Source organism: Cnephaeus nilssonii, assembly GCF_951640355.1.
Source record: "Cnephaeus nilssonii genome assembly, chromosome: 7".
NCBI lineage: Eukaryota > Metazoa > Chordata > Mammalia > Chiroptera > Vespertilionidae > Cnephaeus > Cnephaeus nilssonii.
The window spans coordinates 71599143-71622295 of NC_137078.1; the positions used below are offsets into that span (position 1 = coordinate 71599143).

General features: G+C 44.2%; 1 protein-coding gene across 5 annotated transcripts in view; it reads right to left on the reverse strand.

Annotated features, from left to right (window-relative positions):
* Positions 1-4702: 4702 nt before the first annotated feature.
* YIPF1 (Yip1 domain family member 1) overlaps positions 4703-23153 on the reverse strand; it is a 30097-nt gene continuing 11646 nt past the window's right edge. For 3 of the 5 annotated variants that reach the window (XM_079776306.1, XM_079776304.1, XM_079776303.1), the window contains exons 7-11: positions 19460-19576; positions 15995-16161; positions 14751-14933; positions 9777-9873; positions 4703-6340 (exon numbers count right to left, since the gene is read on the reverse strand). In XM_079776306.1, coding sequence (XP_079632432.1) covers positions 9784-9873; positions 14751-14933; positions 15995-16161; positions 19460-19576 — 557 coding nt within the window. In that variant the 3' untranslated portion in view covers positions 4703-6340; positions 9777-9783. Of the gene's footprint in view, positions 6341-6791; positions 6829-9769; positions 9874-14750; positions 14934-15994; positions 16162-19459; positions 19577-23153 lie in introns of all 5 variants that reach the window. The other 2 variants (XR_013813749.1, XM_079776305.1) reach the window with 2 other exon arrangements.

Here is a 23153-nt window from a genome sequence, read left to right on the forward strand (position 1 = left end):
ATCCCCCGAGGGGTCCCAGATTGGAGAAGGGCTGAGGCACACCCCCCCCCCCAGTGCACAAATTTCGTGCACCGGTCCTCTAGTCTATATATATATAAGCCTAAGCAATGGGCTGACTGGTCGGTAGCTATGATGCACAATGACCACCAGGGGGGCAGACACTCCGACTGGTAGCTATGATGCACACTGACCACCAGGGGGCAGACCCGGAACCCAGGAGCTGTCAAGCTGCGGTGACTTGGCAGCTGCGGTTCTTGGGTGTTGCACCTGGAACCAGAGAGGAGGGTGTCTGATTCCAGGTTGCATCACCCAAGAACTGCCCTCTTGCAATCCAGGACTCCTCAGGGAATGTTGGAGAGCTGGTTTTGGCCCGATCCCCACAGGCCAGGCCGAAGGACTCCACCAGTGCACAAATCCATGCACCAGGCCTCTAGTATATGAATAATGGGAGTCCCTGAAAAATCTCCTCGAATTTTAAACTACCACTCTCCCAAACAAGGTATAAGGATGTGAGAATTACTTTTTGTTCTCAAATTGTTCTAATATTAATAAGTCATCATTTTCCTAAAGTTTTCATTTCAAAATCTTCACTTTTTTGTGTGTGTAGTTCTACCACATTTGAAATGTTTGTCTTTTTTTATTTTTAATTACTTTATTTTTTTACAGTATACAAAATAAATCTAGTACCAGATTGTAGATACAAAATAATTAGCCATTTACATACAATAAGCATTAATATTTCAAGAAAAGTGATTTTAAATACATTAAATGCAAAAACATTAATATTTCAAGAAAAAAAATGTTAATATATTACAAAACTGTACTAACATAGTATAATATCACAAAAGTTGTAGGCAATATTAAAAATCTTCAAATAACAGGATTACTTCTATTATATTCTAAAATATTTTTTTTTCTCTGGCTCTATTTTTGTTCATCAGTTTATGTTGCTCATTATATTCCACAAATGAGTGAAATCATGTGATATTTATCTTTCTCTGACTGGCTTATTTCGCTTAACATAATGCTCTCCAGTTCTATCCATGCTGTTGCAAATGGTAAGAGTTCCTTCTTTTTTACAGCAGCGTAGTATTCCATTGTATAGATGTACCACAGTTTATTAATCCACTCATCTGCTGGTGGGCACTTAGGCTGTTTCCAGATCTTAGCTATTGTAAATTGTGCTGCTATGAACTTAGGGGTGCATATATCTGTTCTGATTGGTGTTTCTGATTTCTTGGGATATATTCCTAGAAGTGGGATTACTGGGTCAAATGTGAGGTCCATTTTTAGTTTTTTGAGGAAACTCCATACTGTTCTCCACAGTGGCTGCACCAGTCTGCATTCCCATCAGCAGTACACAAGGATTCCTTTTTCTCGACATCCTCACCAGCACTTGCTGTTTGTTGATTTGTTGATGATAGCCATTCTGACATGTGGCCTTCACTTATTTTACAGTGATAGGCATCTTATAGTCCAATAAATATTAGGGATGGGTGGTGGCAAATAACTCTTCTTTCTCCACATCTGTAACCTGTTTAGTGTCAAATTCAGTCTTTCCGAGAGAGAAGGCTACTGATTCTTGATAAAATGTGATTAGCCATTTCCAACAGCAAAATAAAACATTTATTTTAAAAGACAATTCCTTGGCCCAGCTGGTGTGGCTCAATGATTGAGCATCAACCTATGAACCAGGAGGTCAGTGTTCGATTCCCAGTCAGGGCACATGCCCGGGTTGCGAGCTCGATCCCCAGTAGAGTGTGTTCAGGAGACAACCAATCAATGATTCTCTCTCATCATTGATGTTTCTCTCTCTCCCTCTCCCTTCTCTCTGAAATCAATAAAAATATATTTTTAATTTTAAAAAAAAAGAACTCCTTGGACAGATTCAGAATCTCTTGTGCAACAGAATTTTGATGAGTCAAGCAAAAAAAAAAACAAAAAAAAAAACTCAAAACACATGGATAATATTTTCTGGAGGGGGGCATGGAGAACACATATTCCCCAGGATAAAACTCAATCTTCTCTCTCTCTCTCTCTCTCTCTCTCTCTCTCTCTCTCTCTCTTTCTCCCCCTCCCTCCCTCCCTCCCTCCCTCCCTCTCTCTCCAAACTCCAAACCTTGGGGGAATTTTTTAAAGGTTCAGCAATTTGAAAACAAGGCTCAGGCTCCTCCCACTTCCTAGCTGTACCTCTGGTTGGCTGTTGGGTTGGGGCTGTCCTCTGCTGCCTTTTTCTTGGGATCAGATTTCAAAGGAAAGAGAGAGGGAGATCCTTAAGGGAAACCCCACTGAGTGAAGGCGAAGTATGTAATCCAGACTTCAGAAATGCCTTTTTATCCCTTTTTAACTGGCCTAGGTTGTTTACATAGTCTGATCTAACTTTCTGCCTATGATAAAGAGATAGTGAAACGAAGTCTATGGATAAAGGTGAGACTACTTGGTGCATCATCTCCAAGTATATGAGGAAGGGGCAGGATCAAAGGTTTTTCACATGGATACTTAAGTGTCTGGGAGGCAATAGGTAAAGCAAGCATGCAAGTTTGACATGCTTGAGGTAAAGGCTTTAGAGTCAGACAACTACAGATTTGAATTCTAGCTCCCTGCTTAATAGCAGATTAGTTAAGCAAGTAACTCAGCCTCTTAGTTTATAACTTTCCTAAACTGTAAAAAGAGGGACAATAGTGCACACTGTTCTTTCTTTGTATCTACCTATCTTAATTGAGCTCCATTACCCACCTTTCAAATGTGATAGTCATTAATACCGTTCACCAAGTACTTCCAGCTCTCTGCTCTCTAGTCATATAATAGGATTACACTTAATGGACCTCTTTAAAGTTAGGTATGGCCATGTGACCATTTGGCCAATGTATTGTGAGCAGAAATGACATGTCACTTATAAGTGAAACTAGAGGACTGGTGCACGAATTTGTGCATGGGGGGGGGGTTCCCCTCAGCCCAGCCTGCATCCTCTCCAATCGGGACCCCTTGGGGGATGTCCAACCGCCGGTTTAGGCCCGATGGGATGGCAGTCGGACATCCCTCTTGCAATCTGGGACTGCTGGCTTCTAACCGCTCACCTGCCTGCTTGCCTGATTGCCCCTAACTGCCTCTGCCTGCCTACCTGATTGCCCCTAACTGCCCTCCCCTGCCAACCTGATCTTGCCCCCAACCACCTCTGCCTGCCTGATCACCCCTAACTGCCCTCCCCAGCCAGCCTGATCTCATTCCCAAGTGCCATCCCCTGCCGGCCTGGTTGTCCCCAACTGCCCTCCCCTGCCGGCCTGATCTCACCCCCAACGGCCCTCCCCTGCCGGCCTGATCTCACCCCCAATGACCCTCCCCTGCCGTCCTGATCTCACCCCTAATTGTCCTCCCCTGCCAGCCTGATCTCGCCCCCAACTGCCCTCCCCTGCCAGCCTGATCTCACCCCCAACTGCCCCCGGCAATGGAGGAAGCAAAGCTTCTGCAGCCCTGGCTGGCCTAGGCCTCTGCTCCAGGCTACAAAGTTTCAGTTATAGAAGATACATCAATCCCAAGAGAAATGGCTGCCAGCCATGGAGCGAGCAGGAGGCTTGACTCCGCTCCAGGCTACAAAGTTTCAATTGTAGAAGATACATAAATCCCAGATACCAGGGCCTCTGCTTGGGTCGCCAAGGGGCGTGGCCAGCCTGCAAACCACCACAGGCCCTTCATCCAGGCTGCTCCACACCCCAAAGGAACCCCCACCCTGATCTGGGACAAACCAGTTGGCCCCCACCCGTGCACCAGGCCTCTATCCTATCTAATAAAAGAGTAATATGCAGATTGACCATCACTCCCAACACACAATTGGCTGTCCCCATGTGGTCAAAGATCCTGTCCCCATGTAGACACAAGATGGCCACCACAAGATGGCCAGCAGGGGAGGGCAGTTGAGAGGGACCAGGCCTGCAAGGGAGGGCAGTTGGAGGCGATCAACCCTGCAGAGGAGGGCAGTTAGGGGTGACCAGGCTGACAGAGGAGGGAAGTTGGGGGCAAACAGGCTGGCAGGGGAGCAGTTAGGCATCAATCAGGCTGGCAGGGGAGTGGTTAGGGGGTGATCAGGCTGGCAGGCAGAAGTGGTTAGGGGCAATCAAGAAGGCAGGCAGATGAGCAGTTGGGAGCCAGCAGTCCTGGATTGTGAGAGGGATGTCCGACTGCCCATTTAGGGATCGGGCCTAAACGTGCAGTCAGACATCCCTCTAGGGGTCCCAGATTGGAGAGGGTGCAGGCTGGGCTAAGGGACACTCCCCCCCCTCTGTGCACGAATTTCGTGCACCAGGCCTCTAGTCTTATACTATTTCCTTAATTTACTTTAGCTCATTTTGATACATTGTTATTGTTTTTATCTGGTTTTGTGTACATGTCTGTCTGGAATGCTTTCATTCATTAGGAATGTTATTCTGCTCCTTATTCTGTTTTGTTTTAAAATGTGTTTATTAGTTTTTAGAGAGGAGGGGAGAGGGATATAGATAGAAACATCATGGCTCAGCTGCCTCTTGCACACCCCCTACTGGGGATTGAGCCTGAAACCCGGGCATGTGCCCTGACCAGGAATCGAACCAACCATGACGTTTTGGTTCATAGGTTGATGCTCAACCACTGAGCCACCAGCTGGGCTCTCAGTTTTTTATAACTTCATTATGAGGTTTGGCTGCAATCCTTTCGGTTGCTCATTCTTACATGAAATTAGTTTTCCTGCACATTTATTGGGGTGGGGGTGGGGGGGAGTGAGTCAGGATAGCTTTGCTAAATTCAAAGCTCTTCCTTTTTTGTTTTTATGAAGTGTGTTAAAAAATATGGCTTCAGATGTTCTGAGATCTCCTGGCTCTGTTCCCCATCCCCACTCTCATCTGGACTTCCCTTTTCTTTGCCCCAGATATCCCTGGCCTGCACTGCCTGTATTCTGTTCCCTGCATTTTTGACTCTGGTGTCCTGGAAAGACATTTTGTCTGGTTTTGAGAGGTCACAGGACCTGGGCTGCTCCAGTGTCTTCTCTTACTTTGGACCCCTTGCACTCATCAGCTGCCAACTGGATTGTTTAAAACTTCCCCCACCCCACCCCAGTAACCAGCTGCTGTGCTATTGGTCCTCTGTCCTTTCCAGGGAGTACTTTCTGGCTATATTGAGATTCTCTTATTTTTAAATTTCTCAGACACCCTGTTGCTTCCCTCTGCTTCTTTGCACAAAAACGTTGACTCCACATAAGTCTTCAGACTGACAGTGGTCTCCACCTACTTGAGTTCTGGGGTTTGTGGTGTTATCGTGTTACCCGGTTCGGTTGTAGATGTTGTCCATAGGTTTGCCAAGGTAACCTTAAGCTCTCCGTTGCCTCAATTTGTGTACATCTTCCTTTATCTGCTGGTCAGACTTTAAGTCCAATGTGTCTTTGTACCCTACTCACAAATATGTAGGGAACTCCTGTCCTGAAGAGAACAACAAAAGCAGGAGGGAATCGGCAATCCTGACCGGGCAGAAGCTCAGCCTCCTGGATGGTGTGCCTTTAAACATAAAGTATTAAAAAATATCTCTGAGGTGTTACTGGTTTCTCCCTTGAATGTACTCTAGCCAGGAAGTCATGCCACCTTGTAGGGACACTCAAAGTGCCCTTAAAGAAATGTCTAAAATATGCTGTAAGTGATCATGTTCCTTAAACCCACTATTCCATACTTACAGGAGGAAAATTCAGATGTTCATCTTAACCCCCATACTTCAGCAGCTAGCACATTAAATCAAATTCTCGGCAGCCTCCAACATGCTAAAGACAAAACATCAAGGAAGAACTGAGGTCAAAGTCATCAAGTGAAAACACAGATGTTACGTGAGGTATTTATTTTGCAACCATTAGGTTCAGTTGCCCAGTATCAGGTCACCAAAGACAAATTTCCAGGCGCCCAATGAATCCCAACCAAAGTTCACACTGTTTGGCCACTTTAGGATGGCAAACATTTGGAGAGAAGAGGATCACCTAGGAAACCTGTACACAATTCAGGGAAAAGACCTCAGAAGTTAGGATGGATCCGTGCCAGGAATTAAGGGCATATCTCATGTGAGGCACATCACTTGACCGTGAGAAGCAAATGGCAGGCACCTGAGCATGCCTAACCCATCCCCTTGTGTTTCATTCCAAACCAGCGCATAGTCACAATGATCACAGGCAAGGGAAAGGAAGAGCTGAAAGACACATGTGCTGAACAACATTTAATTTTTGTTTGTTAAATAGGTAACTAGGCTTCAGATGTTAGGGGTTGGTGCCATTCCATCAGTTTTCCTGCTGGCTTTGGTGTCCAGGAGACCACATTCCAAAAAACTTAAAAGAGGACTGAAAAACAAACAAGCAAAAAAAAAAGTAACTTTCAAGATAAAGACTCCCTCATACAAAAAGGAGCTAAATTGTAGAAAAGCATACTACTTATGACTAAAGATATAATTTCAACACCAAAGACATCTGCCGACACCAGGCTGCTTTTCTTATACAAACTGTATCACTGGAAAACCGAACGGTAGATGAAGGGAAGTTTTATAAATGAAGTATTCCAGTTAGTAAACAAAGAAGGAAAGCTAGAACTGAAATATCACCGTTTTGAAGTCCCTAATAAATTAATGGATCTAGGCATTGCTTATTAATAGCCACTAATATCAAAAAGAAAAAGATAATTAGGCATTATGAGTTTACGGATAGAAGAATTTAACTTCACTTGTCAAGTACTCTTGCCCTCTCTCCCCCCCGCCCCCCTCCCCCCTCCCCGCAAAAAAAAAAAAAAAAAACCAACCCTGAATCTGATCAAATCTTTAGATACAACCACCAATCTGCAGAAAAAAAGATAGGGCAACAGGTTAGATAACACTAAGTAGGTATAATCAGCAAAATCCAGATAGTGAGAAACCATCGGATAAACAATTCTTCAACAAATAAATGGCAAAGTGAGAAAGGGAGATGGAGTAGGATTCTATAATTTAAAGACATTTAAGAGATACATCAAACAACTTCAACATGAAATTCAAAACTGAATATATTTGATACTATAATTTTTTAAAATGTGACCATAGTATTATGATAATGTTTTAAAGAGGGTCTTTTATAGATACAGAATTTAAATATTATGGATAAAATAACAGGATGTCTTACATTTGCTTAAAATAATATGGGCAGAAAAAGGTGGGTGTATAGATGAAAAGAGATCGGCCAAGAGTTGACAACCATTGAAAGTGGGTGATGAGTACATGGAATGTCAATATACTGTTCACCCTATTTCTGTCTATGTTTAAAATTTTCCACTAAATTAAGTTTTTTAAAAAGAATAAAAAGTTATCATGTTGACCCACTTGCCACCCCAGGTTCTCCCAATTTACCGCTAAGAAAGGGAACAGAGAAGAACATTGAGAAAGAAATAGCCCAGGAACTGAAAGTGGATTCTCTGGGCAGGGACATTTCAGACGCGGCATGGAAAGAATAAGAGACGGGTAGAAAACAGTGTTAGCCATGGTGTGAAGTCATGCAGTTTAGAGGCTGTGTTATAGGGGATTAGAGCATTGAGTGAAAGCTGATTTAAGAATAAAAGAATTGATGTGTATAAACCTAGTAAAAAAAAAAAAAAAGGTGTGCAGCTTTGGCTTATGAAATAAGCAGTCCTGACATGAGTGAGTGAAGGATAACTGCATATAAACCTGTGTAGATCAGGAGGGTTTTAATGACAAAGGCGTCTCCTGAAGTCCTTTGCTCTTCTCATATTAGAGCCCCGCTCACACTGCAGTGTAAGTATCTGCTGGCCGCGCTCCTCTGGACAGACCCACTTGTCACCGCCCTGGGAAGGCAGCCCCAATCTGGATGAGGCCCTTCCGAAATCCCATCCCTCAAGCCAAAGTAAGGCTTCCTAGGTGCAGCTTCCAGGCTTTACCAGGGTTTGGGCTCAGAGGAGAAATGGCACTAGCCCTCTGGTGAGAAGTTGGTTTTTTAAAAGGAAGGAAGGAAAGAAGGAAGCCAGATATTCAATGACTTATGTAGGGGTGGCCTCCCTGATTACAAGTAGTGGGAGGTTCCCCTGTGATCTGAGGTTTCAGGGAGAAAAGGGGTTAATGCTCTCCCAGTGATCCGTCCCAGGCCACGTCCTCTAATGCACAGATTTACATGAGAAAGGTTATCTGTGAGATTAGAAGCCATACTTTTTCAGTGAAAGCCAGGAGCCCAGAGATTACGGTGGAGGGCACAGCCGGCTCATAAATCTGCAGTGCTTGGAGCTCTGGACAGCCCCTCTCACTGGCAAAGCGATCGATGCTTCTGCCAGGGAGGCTCCAAAGAAACTGTTCATCACTATCTCATTTGGAGACTTGACACCCAATTGGAGGCACTGACACCCACGTTTATAGATCTGAGCAAAGCCCAGTGGTATCAAATCGGTGTAAATCAGGGTGGGAGGTCTACCAGGGCCCTGAGGGCCAGTCTCTTCTCAGATGCCAGCTTCTGACTCTTAAGGTTCACAGCACCTGGGACACTTGTTCTGGAGCCTTCATAACCAAAATATAAGAAAGGAAGTGAAATCTCAGCTCAGGAGCGGGCCGAGAGAGCCCCACCAGGGCCTCACCAGCTTGATGTCTGGTATTCTGACAAGGCGGAGACCCAAGCACCTGTTACCACGGTACTGTCTACCTCTGTCCCTCTCCAGCTGGGCTCAGATTTTCTTGTTCTCAGTGATTTGGTATCACTGTGCCCCAATGAACAGCCTGTGTCTTCACTTTCAAAAAAGCCATGGGAAGCTGACTACTCTTTTCAGAACAACAGGTAACTGATTACTTCTGCTCATTCAGGACTCAGTTCAAACAAGTCCCCTTCTATGATGTACAACACAGGTGTAATGGGATAGCAAGGTGGGTTGGAAGGGAAGGAACGTTTCAGACATCTGTGCAAAGGCATGATGTGTCTGGCAATGGCAAGAAGTTCAGCATGGCTCAAGCCTTGGAAGACTGACAAGGTAGAACAGGGAGGCAAGAACAGCCATGGAGGAATTGACATTTTTCCTACACTCTACCCATTAAGCTAACCACTGACTGTGGAATCATCAGAGGCCCAGAGAACAGACCATGCATGAGAATTTGTAAGCTTTGGAGAACCCTATATATAAAAGGCTAATATGCAAAGTGTCCCCTAGGGAGTTCAACTGGAGACCAGGAGTTTGATCACTCGCTATGACGTGCACTGACCACCGGGGGTGACGCAGAATGAAGGAAGGCCCTGGCTGGTAGCTGGCAGCCGGGAAAGGAAGGCCTTCGCCGGTGGCTGGTGGCCGGCAGCCGGGGAAGGAAGACCCCAACAGGCCCTGATTGCCGGCCAGGCCTAGGGACCTTACCTGTGCACAAATTTTGTGCACCGGGCCTCTAGAGAGTAATTTAAAAGAGGTCACACTCAGAGTCTGAGCCCATGTTGAGAAATCACAGGGAAACTAGAAAAAAGCCACCAGGACTGTAACCAAATGGAACAAACCTATATTGTGCTGCTGGGAAGGCAGTAGAGAATAGAGGGGATGCTGGGACCAAAGGCAGGAGCTATTCCAGAAAAATCTAAGATCTTGCGTTTCCCAAATCACATGGATTTCACAAATGGAGACTTCAGCAAGGGAGACATGCACGTACACACACCCCACACTAAACTGTGCAAAAAGAGGAACGGGTCTGACCCTCTCTGTTTTATGCTAACAGAACTGATGCACCTGCCCATTTTTTACTGTACCACACAGCAAGAAGATAAAAACATAACCTCTTACTTCCTCTTCAGCTGGACTGGGCTGCTACAACTGTTTGGTTTGGAACAACTGCCGTTGTTGGAAGATGGTCCAGCTCTGGTGCATCAAAAAAGTATGCCTGCAGAAAAAGAAGACCCATAAGGGGAGTTAAAAACAGAGCAGTAAAGACTCCAGGCGAATAGTACTGCTGGGTTCTCATGGCCCCTGTGTCCCTGTAACATATTGGTCATCACACTGAACTACAATGTCTCTGCTTCTTTCTTCTCACTTGTTTGACTGTGAGTGCCCTTTTTAAATTCCATTACCATGTATTGAGCATTTACTACATATAACTTAATCTTCATAACAACCCTGTGAGGTTATTATCCTCATTCAACGGATGAAGAAACTGAGGTTCAGAGGGGTGCATATGGGGACGCCAGGACTCAAAGGTGGCTCTTTCTAACTCCAAAGCTCAAGTCTCTCCTCCAAAGACTGTATCCTTCGTGTCTCTGTGTCATCAGCCCCTCACATAGGGCTGGCGCACCATGTCGACAACTAGTACTCAATGGACTAAACTACGGTAGATTGCTGCTAAACCAGGTGGCTCTCTGTAAAGACCTTCAAAAGAAAATGCTAGGCAGGCCGTACCTCATCATTCTTCAGCTTGGAATGAAAGGTTTGGTAAGTGCTTCCACTCACCATCTGTAATTTAACTGTCAAAAATCAGAAGGAAGTGGAAGAGGGAAAACATTAAGGAGGATCATCTCACCTGTGTCAAGGTCTCAGAATCCTAACTTTAGCCCAGGAAAATACCAATCTCACTAGCCTTGAACACTGGATATTCAAAAGAACGGTGAATCGTTAATAAATCAAGGAGTTAGGGCGTTAGGAAGGTAAAAAGAGAAAAAGGCACCAAGTTAAGAACCATTTCACCTGCTCTGCCCTCTTGGCCAGAAGGGGGCACCAATATGACACGCTGGAGCTTTCCCAAACAGATTCCCAGTTAACTCTACAATAGTCCATTTCAGAAAGTTTCTAGCTGCAGACTCCCTCTAGTTTACCACATTCCCAGGGTAATTCTATTAGCTTTAAAGTCTTCCTCCCAGGACCCCTTCCAGCAACTGTTTTCTGAGGCAGGGAAGACAGTTCCTAACTTAAGGGGGAACCAGGGTCCATGCTGGAGTGTTGGGCTCTCCAGTTCCCTGGCAGGAGCGCTGGGCCAGGCAGCCCCCATGAAGCAGGAGCAATGCTTTTCTTCCCACTACTGGAGGAACCTCATCAGATGGAATGAGACAGGAGGCCCAGGTGCTCAACGGGACTCTGCTAGTAACCTGCACTGTGACTTGGACAAGTCACTCCACCCCTATGGCCTCAGTTTTGTTTTGTTTTTTAAAAGCTGGAGATAGCCCTAGCTGGTTTGGCTCCGTGGATAGAGCATCAGCCTGCGGCCTGAAGGGTCCTGGGTTTGATGCTGGTCAAGGGCACGTGAGGGAGGCAGGCAATCAATGTGTTTCCCTCTTTGTCTCTCCCCTCCCTTCCACACTCTCTAAAAATCAATGGAAAAATATCCTTGGGTGAGGATTAACAAAAAACAAACAAACAAACAAAAAGCTGGAGATATTTATTTTGGGTACTGTTCAATTTAATAGTTTGATTTAACTTTACAGACTAAGCTGAGAAATTCTCTCTTAAAAGAAAAAAAGGATTATATTTTCCCCTCTGATTTTAAAAGTAATACATACTATAACAAAATCAAATAATACAAAAGTATGAAAGTACCCTGTTATAAAAACACCTTCTTAGCCCTTTGTCTTTTTTTGTCTAAAAATATATGTGGCATATAGGCCTCAATTTCTTATCTGTAAAACAAAAGGGTTAGAAAAAAAGTGATCTCTAAGGGCAAGTTATAATTCTATGATTCATTAGTTCCACAAATACTGGAACTACTGCCAGTGGCAGTAACCACCTCAAACATAGGCTCGTACATCTACAGTCATTCTAGCCAAGGACTCACCCTCTGCTGCTTCCTTAGGTGTCCCTGCCGGGTGTGTGCCAGTACCAACGTAGACATCGTGTACAGGTGCAGCACCGAGGGGACCTCAGCAGGTATGGGGCTGTCACATGCTTCACTGCACTAAGGCAACAGCGCCCACCTGTGCTCCCCAGGGGAGTGAGAAGGCCAAGCTGTCTGATTCAGCCAGTGTCCCTTGGCTCAACTAGCTCCTCTGACAATTCCTCTCCCTGCCTTTCCAATAATGTCTTTGTTTGTACAGCTTGTCCTGTTTTTCCTGTTGCACGTATCATTCAATCCTTACCACAGCTCCTTTTCCTAAGTGAGGAGGTGGGGGTACAGAGGGGGGAAATAACCAGAGCAGGGAGTGATGGACAGGACGAGAACCCATCTCCTCACTCCTGCTTCAGCCCTCTTGCACTGCACATGTCCTCCAGAAGAGAAAGGAGGCAGCAAGCTCCAGTGTGGGGAACCAAACCCCGGGCGCCCTGGCTACACACCTGATCATGGGATGGCTCCCTTCCCTAAGGAGAAAACTGGGCTCCCCTCCAACAAGGGATCCTTCACCCGCAATTACTTCCCTGCTCCTCCAAGTCCCTTAGAACTCAGCAGAGCAATGCCTTTTCTCCTGCCTCTTCCCTCCCAACTTCTCAACCAGGAATATAATGGGTAAGAAGTTCAGGAGAGAAACAGGAAGTCAGTGAGAGGCACTGGTGAAAGGGCAGTTTTAGAGCTGTGTGACCTTGGACGGCTCTTACTGGGGCACTCAGGATAAGCAGCAGAGTGGAACCTGGCGGTTTCTGATGACACAGGGCTTTTTTAATAGCTTCTTTACATCTGAAGAAACTGTCAGTGTCTGAGCCTATCACACCCATTTCACTGAGTCTCACAAAAGCCCATGGTAATATGAACCTCCCTAACCAATGAGGAAACAAGGTTCTAAGAGTTAAGTCACTTACCGGGGTTCAGCGTGCTAAGCAACTCCCAGTCCAGTGCTCTCTCTACCTCATTATAGTGCTCTCTTTTAAAAATTCCTAACTTCAGTGTCACTCACCCCCAAGGGGAGTAATAGGCATAGGAGGTAAAAGATTCTGGCCACAGGTACCAAATGAAATGGGTTAACAATAATAGTAATAACAACAACCACAACCACACCTCCCTGCTCTATTATCCAGTCTGTCTTGCTCCTCTCTATTCTTTACAGAACCAAACAAGGCAATAATGCCTTTCCTCTTCAAGTTCTCCACTGGGGAAAAGATTCAGAAGAGAGACAGAAGATGCCAGTGAAAGGCGTTACAGTGAGAGGCCGTTACCATGCAAAGAGCATTCTTCAGCAGACAGAAAGGTCACGGAAGCATTTCAGGGGATCAGCAGAGAGTCCAATGAGGCTCTGCCATAAGCCAAACCCACAGTCTCTGCCTCAAGGGTTTAAAGCTTAGGCACATGTAGAGTGCGTGTAAACCAGGTCTGTGTTTCAGAACTTGACACTTTTTATGAGACTTGTTCAATGATAGAGTTTTGGGATCTTATTAAACACTTAATGAGACCATGGTCGTCTACACAAAAATATTAAAGATCAAACGGTACCAAAGAAATATTTCCTCCCACAACTGCAAAACCTGACCAAGGGTCTGGACGTGGGCTCTGTGGACGACTCCCCACGGGCATGTGCTTTCCTTCATCAGTGACCTTATTAACATGCTTGGACTTGGAGGTTTTTCAAACCCTGCGCCAGGCCTCGTTAAGACCACGGACAACAATTTTTGAGCACCATGTCTACAAAAGATACAAAGCCACGTCTCCTTAGGATCAAAGGAAAGGGATCTAACTTATGGGCATTTATGGGATAAGTTCTATGTCCTGTACTTTATATATATTATTTTACTTTGTCCTCAGAACATCCCTCCGAGGCAAGACCTATTATACCCACATTACAGATTCAAAGTTCACAGAGCCAGTGAGTGACAGAGCTGGCCTTCAATCTGGGCCTGTCTGACTCAAAAAGCACACACTCTCCCTAAAAAGACACCTAAACATGTGAACTCAAAAATGGTTTTAAGTGTTTTTCATCTTTAAAATAACTCTCTCCCTTCCTGTACCAGACTTCATTCTCAAGCTTTCCACCTATGAAGCTTTAAATTTCAAAACTCTTTCTAGTTATGTGCAGAAACTAGCAAAGGCATCCAAAGCAGAACTCCCAGTCCTATTTATAGACACTCACCCACCCCTATGTCCTCAGGCCAGATACCAAGTCTTGATTAAACACTAGAAATCAGGTAAAGCTGGAGATTACAATCAAATCCTCATGACTTTGCCCTGGCCAGGTGGCTCAATTGATTGGAGCATCGTCCCATGCACCAAAAGGTTGTGGGTTTGATTCCCAGTCAGGGCACATACCTAGGTTGTGGGTTTGATCACTGGTCAGGGTATGTAAGGGAGGCAACTGTTGATGTTTCTCTCATATTGCTGTCATGTCTCTCTCTCCCCCCATTCCTCTCTCTCTAAAATCAATAAAACATATTCTTGGGTAGGATAAAAAAATCCTCATGACTTTACTCTTCTCATCCAGGAGAGTCTATCTAACACAATGTTTATTTCATGGAGCCAGTTCTAAAGAACCACCATGTCAAACAGTTTGAGGCCTTTAAGTATTTGCATTTAAAGCACTCCATAGCCCTAGCTGGTTGGCTCAGTGGATAGAGCATCGGCCTGCGGACCAAAGGGTCCTGGGTTCGATTCGGATCAGGGGCACATACCTTGGTTGCAGGCTCCTCCCCAGCCCAGACCCTGGTCAGGGCTTGTGCAAGAGGCAACCAATCGATGTGATTCTCTCACATCAATGTTTCTTTCTGTCTTTCCCTCTCTCTTCCACTCTAAAAATCAATGGAAAAATATCCTCGGATTAACAAAAATATAAAAGTAAATATATGTAATACTAAGAACGTCTATTTAATAAATAAATAAATAAAGCACACCATAAAAACACAGGAATGAGACCATACCAAGCAGCCCACAGAAAGCAGCGTGTGAAGCAACACAATCGTCACAATTGTGGCCAATGCGACGCGCCGATTATCCTCACGAACGGCTGGCCAAAAGGTCATTGCCAAGACAGAGCCTGAGATGCCCAGTGCCATCATGACTAGAATCCAACGAACAGCTTTCTGGGGGATAATCCACAGTATCTGAAAGAAGAGGTTGGGGCGGGGGGGTTGGGAGGCACTTCAGAGAGGTAAATCTATATATATATAAGCCCAATATGCAAGTTGTCCCCTCGGGAGTTCGACTGGGAGACCAGGAGTTCAATTGCTCACTATGACGTGCGCTGACCACCAGGGGGCGGCACAGAACAAAAGAAGGCCCAGGCCAGCAGGCAGCTGGCAGCCAGCAGCCAGGGAAGGAAAGCCCCGGCCAGCAGCCAGAAGGCTCCGATCGGCCCTGATCTCCAGCCAGGCCTAGGGACCCCACCCGTGCATGAATTTCATGCACCAGGCCTCTAGTCTATATATATAAAAGGTTAATATGCAAAGTGTCCCTTCGGAAGTTCGACCATGAGACCGGGAGTTCAATCGCTCGCTATGATGTGCACTGACCACCAGGGGGCAGCACAGAACATGGTGGGTGACCAGTGGCGGTGGCAGGGCACTGAGGGAGCGAGGGAAGGAGGAGGCGGGGAACCTGATCAGCCCTGATCACTGGCCAGGCCTAGGGACCCTACCAGTGCACGAATTTTGTGCACCGGGCCTCTAGTATGTTTATAAAGGCCCGTGGGCCACAATCAGCACTGGCCTGCACTGGCTTTCTGGTTTCTCAGCACAGCCTAGAGAAACACCACCAGCATGTAGACTGAGGGAAAGCTTTCACAGAAGGGCTTTAAGTCCGTGAAGGCACTTTTCTCCCCAGTGCCCGTTCATGTTGAACTTCTAAATTCACAGGGTTAGTTTGTGGTGTGTGTGTTTTTTAAATTTATTTTTATTGTTGACAGTATCACAGATGTCCCCCATTTTTCCCCCTTTGCCCATGCCCCACCCCAGGCCTTCACTACACTATTGTTTGTTTCCATGTGTTATGCATATAAGTTCTTTGCTTAATCTCTTCCCACCCCCAGCTCTCCCCCCTTCCCTCTGAGATCTGTCATTCTGTTCCATGCAATTCCCAGGCATATCGGTGGTAGGCTAGGAATAATGATGCCAGTTGAATTTTCAACCAAGAATAGGACATCACTCAGAATAAGTGTGGTACTTACTGCTGTGGGGATATAAATGAAGAGTGAATATCCATAGACGCACACAATCTCCAAAAACGAATAGGAAACGATGTTCATAACTTTGCTGTTTCTCCACAGGAGGAAGCCCCAGAGTGCGAAGGGAACCAGCCAGGCGTAGGCATAGATGACTGTGGCTGCTATGGACACTGAGGATAACAGGACAAAAGCCTTCAATGCACTACCAGTACTGAACCTACTTCCTAACATTTGAATCTATTTCACTGGGCCATGGGATCACCACAGACCCACAGCACCCGAGACATAATAAGCACTCTATAAATGTGCTGAATTGATCAATCTTTTTAAAAAACTTATTTTTATTGATTTCCGAGAGAGAGGGAGAGAGAGATAGAAACATCAATGATGAAAGAGAATCATTGAATGGCTGCCTCCTGCATGCCCCCTACTGAGGGATCGAGCCTGCAACCCGCATGTGCCCTGACTGGGAATTGAACCATGACCTACTGGTTCATAGGTCGCCGAACCACTGAGCCACGCCGGCTGGGCAGAACTGATCAATCTTTAGCATTTGTCTTCGTGATGATGACCAGTAGTCTCTCATATGTTTTTTTTTAATTTGTTTAATAACTAACAACTAATATTATTAAATTAGTCATTAAAAACTTGAATTATTCAACTAAAATATGTCAGAAGGCCACACTACAAGTGTTTAAATGTACTGAGCCTTTCAATCAAATAAAAGCCAACTATTCCCTTGGAAGAAAACATCCTCTTTCCTAGTATAACAAGAGCTGACATTGATTTCTTTAGCAAATTTATTAAAATGCCCTGGGTACAGATTAACTTGCTCTGCATACTATTTAAGGTTCCTTCTGTCTCTGAAAGAGGGAATTCTAGCTCATTGATGAATTGCTTGACATACTAGTATTCTCCAGTTTCACTTCCTTTTTAAATAATTCTGTCTCTGTGGTGGAAAAGGTATTCAGCAGCTCCTCAGAACAGCAATGTTCAGTATATTACTGTACCTCCCTCCTCCTCTGGCAGCAGCACGCCCTGGAGGGTTCGTTCTCCCTCTTGTGGAGTGGAGGATCATAAAACATAGCTAAACCTGTGGCACCAGCCCTTTCTACATAAAAATCAGCAGGTAATTCACTCACCGCTCCTCAAAGGCACCTCTAGCAATTACAGTCCGACTGGTTAAGACACGTGATTGTCCAAAACACTGTTAGCTACCAGAGAAGCTTTTTCCCATTGGAAACTCCCTGATTAGGCTAAATGTTGACATACTGCCTTTTTTTTGGATAACTAACAGAAGAGGAAAAGAATTACTACTATAGCTACAGTTAGCCATTGGATGTCAGGTATTACACTGAGTGCTTTATTGAGAAGCAACACTGTACAACAGTCAAGGGCACAGGCTCTGGATGCAGAGTCCCTGGGTTCCAATCCTAGCTATGCCACTATAGCTGCGTAACCCTGGGTGGAAGTTACTTAACCATCCTGCCTCAGTTTCCTCATCTGTAAAGTGGGAAGAATAATAGCAGACTACCTTATAAGATTAAATGAGTACAAACAGGAATACTTAGAACACTGATTGATAAATAATAAATAACTAATAATTAGAATTTTATATTGTTAACAGATAAGTAATCACAATATTTCATATATTTTATATCTCCATTTTAGAGACAAGGAAACAAGATCAGAGAAGCTAAGTGGTCAAGATCAAATAATAAGTGGTGGAAGCAGGATCTGACTTTGGTTGTGTGACTTACACTCTTTACATAAATTGGAAAACTGTTTATTGATAGAGGCAATGACTATTTTACATCCCATGACTCCTTGAGACTAGGATGCCCAGCCAAAGAGGATAAGAACAGATAAATACCCTCCTGGGCTTTCAGACCCTCAGGCAGGGTGATTCGCTCCTTCTTTTCTGTCAATATACCTACACCTACCTCAGATACAGAAATTAACACATACTATTTATAGCAATGTGCATTTACCAGTCTTTCTTTGCTTAACCATCGAAGCTACTTGAAGGCAAGGTCTATAGCTCATTGATAACATTTATTGAGTTAATCTCTAACTAAGGTCATTTGACAAATGGAATTGGGACTGAATCCAGATCCGATTCCACAATGAAGAAGGAAAGAAGTGAAAATGGGCATGGAAGATAGAGGGAAAGAAAGAAGGAAGGCTACACAGAGGCACACAGATACAGGTAAATGCACACCTCTATATACACATATACATATATGTGTGTGTGTACATACGTGTCTTCATATATACATATATCAACTCTATTCATACAACAGCACTATAATATAGGTATTAATAGTTCCATTTCACTGATAAGGAATCTGAGGCCAAGGGAGATGAAATAACCTTCCCAGCAAGGTAGAAGTTAATGAGTGGTGGGGCTGGAACTTGAAGCCAGTGACCTGGTTCCAGAAACCGTGCTTTTATACAGGATGTACAGCCTCTCATCAGGAGAGCAGGCAGGCAGGGAGGGAAGGAGAAAACTGAGATTGTGGCATAGATCAATCTCCTACAAAGCCAAACTTTCTCATTTGAAGTGGCTCTCACCTAGTTGTTTTTTTGTTTGTTTGTTTGTTTGTTTTTTAATTAGCCAATGCTACACAAGAAAGGCAGTTTAGAATGGGAATGTGATGCACAGCCCATCACTCATTTCTGCATTTTCCCTTCTGGGCCCCGACCCTTTGCAGACTTCTCTTTCACGAAGTTGCTGATAGCACAAGCATAAGTTTTGATGATCAGTCTTCCACCTTGCTCCAGAGCAGGGGTGGGAAACGTCCGGCCCGCCCACAAAATCATTTGGTCTGGCCCAGCCAAGGCATTAAGGGTGAGTTCATTAAATGATTGACCAAATACAGCAGGCTAATTTTTAAGTTGATAATTTTGTATGGCCTCGAATAATGTTATAAATATCCAAATGGCCTTTGGCAGAAAAAAGGTTCCCCACCCTTCTCTAGAGCTTCATAATTAGTGGCTACAGACCTAGCTTGTTGAGTCATTGTGACTTAAATAACAACATCCCTATATTGTTTCCAACATTTGGATAACACAGATAATGCTACAATGGAAACTTTCATGCACACTGCTTTTTGCTTATTTTGTACATTTTTCTTTAAATAAATTCCAGTTGCTATTGGTCATTCCCTTAGTTTTACAGAAGATTATATGAAATTACAATATTGTGATAGTACACTGAATTGTATACTTGAAAATGGTTAATATGGCCAACTTTATGTTAAGTACATTTTATCACAATTTAAAATTTTACTTGTATTTATACAAATGGATGGTAAATGCTGAGACACTGGATATGTTTGAACCCTGAAATACAGCAAGCAGAGGATGCAGCACCTAGAGAGAGACAGGGGCCCAAGAGCTCAGTGGGTAAAGGCACTCAGGGTTACAAACTGACAGCATTCCAAATGAGTCAAGCTACTCACCAACCTTTTTGGAATTCAGGTACATAATGATATGTCTTCTCTCCCAGATGGATTAAGAAGTTGGAAAGATTCCCACTAATTGCTATGGCAAAGACCAATGTGGCGCATATCCAAAAGGGGCCTGCAAAGGAAACCACAGAATTCAGAGACAAGAAAATTAAGCACCAGCCTTTAGATTCTTAAAGCGTGTTTTCTCATGTCCCTTGCCCTATTCATGTAAGCAAGGGACGATGACTTTTTAGATGCATTACTATACCTGTTTAGTGGGGATTTTCTTTTTTAAAAGGTCGAATACAGAACTCAGTAATTAGCTGCCTTTACGGCAGGGGAGATTGGAATGCAAAAGCCGAAACCGGTTTGGCTCAGTGGATAGAGCGTCGGCCTGAGGACTGAAAGGTCCCAGGTTCGATTCGGTCAAGGGCATGTACCTTGGTTGCGGGCACATCCCCAGTAGGGGGTGTGCAAGAGGTAGCTGATGGATGTTTCTCTCTCATCGATGTTTCTAACTCTCTATCCCTCTCTCTTCCTCTCTGTAAAAAATCAATAAAGATATAAAAAAAAAAAAGCCAAAACACCACCCTAACTGGTTTGGCTTAGTGGATAGAGCATTGGCCTGCATCCTGAAGGGTCCCAGGTTCAATTCCAGTCAAGGGCATGTACCTCGGTTGTGGGCACATCCCCAGTGGGGGGTGAGCAGGAGGCAGCTGATCGATGTTTCTAACTCTGTATCCCTCTCCCTTCCTCTCTGTAAAAAAATCAATAAAATATATATTTTTTAAAAAGCCAAAACACCTCCATAATTAGGTGAATAAAGACAGATTTGTTTTGTTTATAGCTTCTTTTACTGGAGGGTCACCATTCTGCTAAACCTTTACCATCAGGATAGAGGAAGCAAGTACTTCCCTTGTCTAAGTGCTAACTGTGAGTCCCAGAAAAAAAATAACTTCAACCAGACAGGTCCTTCTGCGGTCTAAATGGAAGAGTAGGGCAAGCAGAATGCTTTAGGGAAGAGTTAATGTAATCTACCCGTTCACTATAGGTGTATTTTTGTGTGTTTAAGGCTTTATTTTTTTCTTTCTTTTTAATAAAAAAAGTAATAAACACACATAATTCAGTGTTCAAAAGGTACAAAAGGGGATATAGAGAAAAGCAAACTTTTTCCCTCTTCACTCTCTAGCTATCCATTTCCTCTCCCAGATCTCACTATTGTAATCAGTTTCTGGCAAATCCTGCCAGAGATTTCTATACACAATAAAGCAAAAGTGTGCATGAGTGTGTGTGTGTGTGCGCACGCACACGCTTTATACAAATGGCAACAGACATATTCATTTTCACCTTAATATATCCTGGAGATTCTATCATAGCTATTCATAAAAATAAGTTTTATTCTTTTTCAGTGACTGTAAAACACTCCACTGAATGGAGGTGCACCATGCTTTGCAGACCCCTTTCATCATTTTCCTTGATTCATGAACACCATCTTTGTTTCTCCCCATTTAGAAAAAGTACTATTAGAATGTAATTTTAAATCTAGAGATTTTAATATATTTTCTGAATTTCATTTTCAATTTCACTAATATTTTGCAATACCTTTTGGGATAACTGCAGGCACCGTGACAAATCATAAAATTAAGAGAACTATTGTGTTGGGGGAGATGACTAACAGAAATGGATTAGCACTTTTCAAAGCCTCCCTGAATCCTGAAGGTGGGAAAGGGAGCACCAACACTCGACTGGGTGCTCCAAAGAGTCTCTGCGGCAGCCAAGGACTAAATCTTGTTCACAGTATTATTCTGAGAGCCTACCACCTTAAAGATGCAACAAACAAAACCGGTTTTTTAAGAAAAACCCTACAATCAACAATAAAAAAATTCCCACCCTGGTGGTGTTGCTCCGTGGTTAGAGCATTGGCCCATGCACTGAAGGATCATGGGTTCGATCCTGGTCAAAGGCACATACCTGTGTTGTGGGTTCGCTCCACGTCCCCAGTTGGAGCTCATGTGGGAGGCAACCAGTCGATGTATCTCTCTAACATCGATGTTTCTCTCTCTCTCTCTTCCTCCCTTCCTCCCCCCTTCTTTCCACTCTCTCTGAAAAGCAATGGAAAAAAATATTCTCATGTGAGGATTAAAAAAAAAAAACAAAATTCCCAAAAGTTTTGTAAAAAAAATGAACAAAACTGACCATGTGTTGTTGATGGATGGAGACCATCCAAGCACATGACCACAAGTGGACACAATATTATAACTAGAAAGCAGAGAATCGCATTCTGTCAGCCTCTAGGCCCTGGCCTAAGTGCTGGGGACACAACAATGGACAGCAGACACAAGGAAACTTGGACTCCAGAGACACACCACCTGTTCACCCCAGGTCTGCACGCTGCTCCATACTACCTTCTCTCTTTCTCCTTCCTTCCAAATTCCTACTCTTATTTGGGCTAAGGGTGGGAGGGAACCTTGATTTCGTTTGTAGTATGCATTTTTATATTATGAAATATTCCTAACATACAGAAAAGCACAAAGAATGATAAAACGAATCTCAGTTTTTCTCTTTTGATAAGACTGCCTTGGAGTGTGGGAAATAAACAGTATAAAGTAGACTTAGCTCCATGCTTGGCATTTGTAGGGTGCTCAGCAAACATTAGTTCTCTCTTCTTCCCCCTTGGGGGTGGAGGCTAAGACTTGATCTTTAATCCTCAGCCTCTAGCACAAAATGAGGTACTCACAAATTGAGTACTTACTCTGTGCCAAGCCCTCTGCACTGATAACATGGATTACTCAGGCACAGAGCCTGCCTCTCAAGAAGTTCTCAAGCTAGAAGAACGAATGAGAGAGCTAAAAAGAAATCACATTTAGCAACCGTTGGATGAGGGGCATGAGTGAGCAATGGTTGTCATACCATGCTCACTGGAGCTCCAGGAATTCCATGGATCTCTGGATGGAACTTCTGGTACCATCGTAGAGAGTGGGAGCTGACCAGAAGGGGGCCTCTCCTCATCCTAAAGAGCAGTTACTCTTTTACTGGTTTTAAATATCGGGCATCTGCCCAGCCGGTGGGGCTAAGTGATTGAGAGTCCATCTATGAACCAAGAGGTAACCGGTTCAATTCCCAGTCAGGGCACATGCCCGGGTTGCAGGCTCGATCCCCAGTAGGGGGCGAGCAAGAGACAGCTGACTGCTGTTTCTCATCAATGTTTCTATCTCTCTATCCTTCTCCCTTCCTCTCTCCCTAAAATCAATAAAGACATATTTGAAAAAATATTGGACACCTGTGCCATTTGATGAAAAGGTTCTATATCTTAAAACTTCCAGTCTCATAGAATAAATCTGGGCTTTACATAAATAACACTGAACTAGGTTCTAGTTCTACTTTTTTTTTTTTTATTTGTTTATTTTTATTGATTTCAGAGAGGAAGGTAGGGCAGAAACCCACCGGTGTGGGAGCCCTCTCTCTCAGAGTGCTGCGTGGACCTCTGACCTTTCTCAGATAGCAGGGACACTGAGGATGACAGTCATCTCCTGGCCCATCCCTCTTACAGACCCCCGGTGCTGCTGCCTGCGTCCCAAGGGGAGCCAGCCTGTCTGAAGGCAGAGCTGGGACTCAATAAAAAAATGTGAGAGTACTTCTCTACCCCAAACCAATTCCTCCAAAATTAAAATTAACAATCTCCCCTTAGACAAAGTAACTTAATTTGTCTC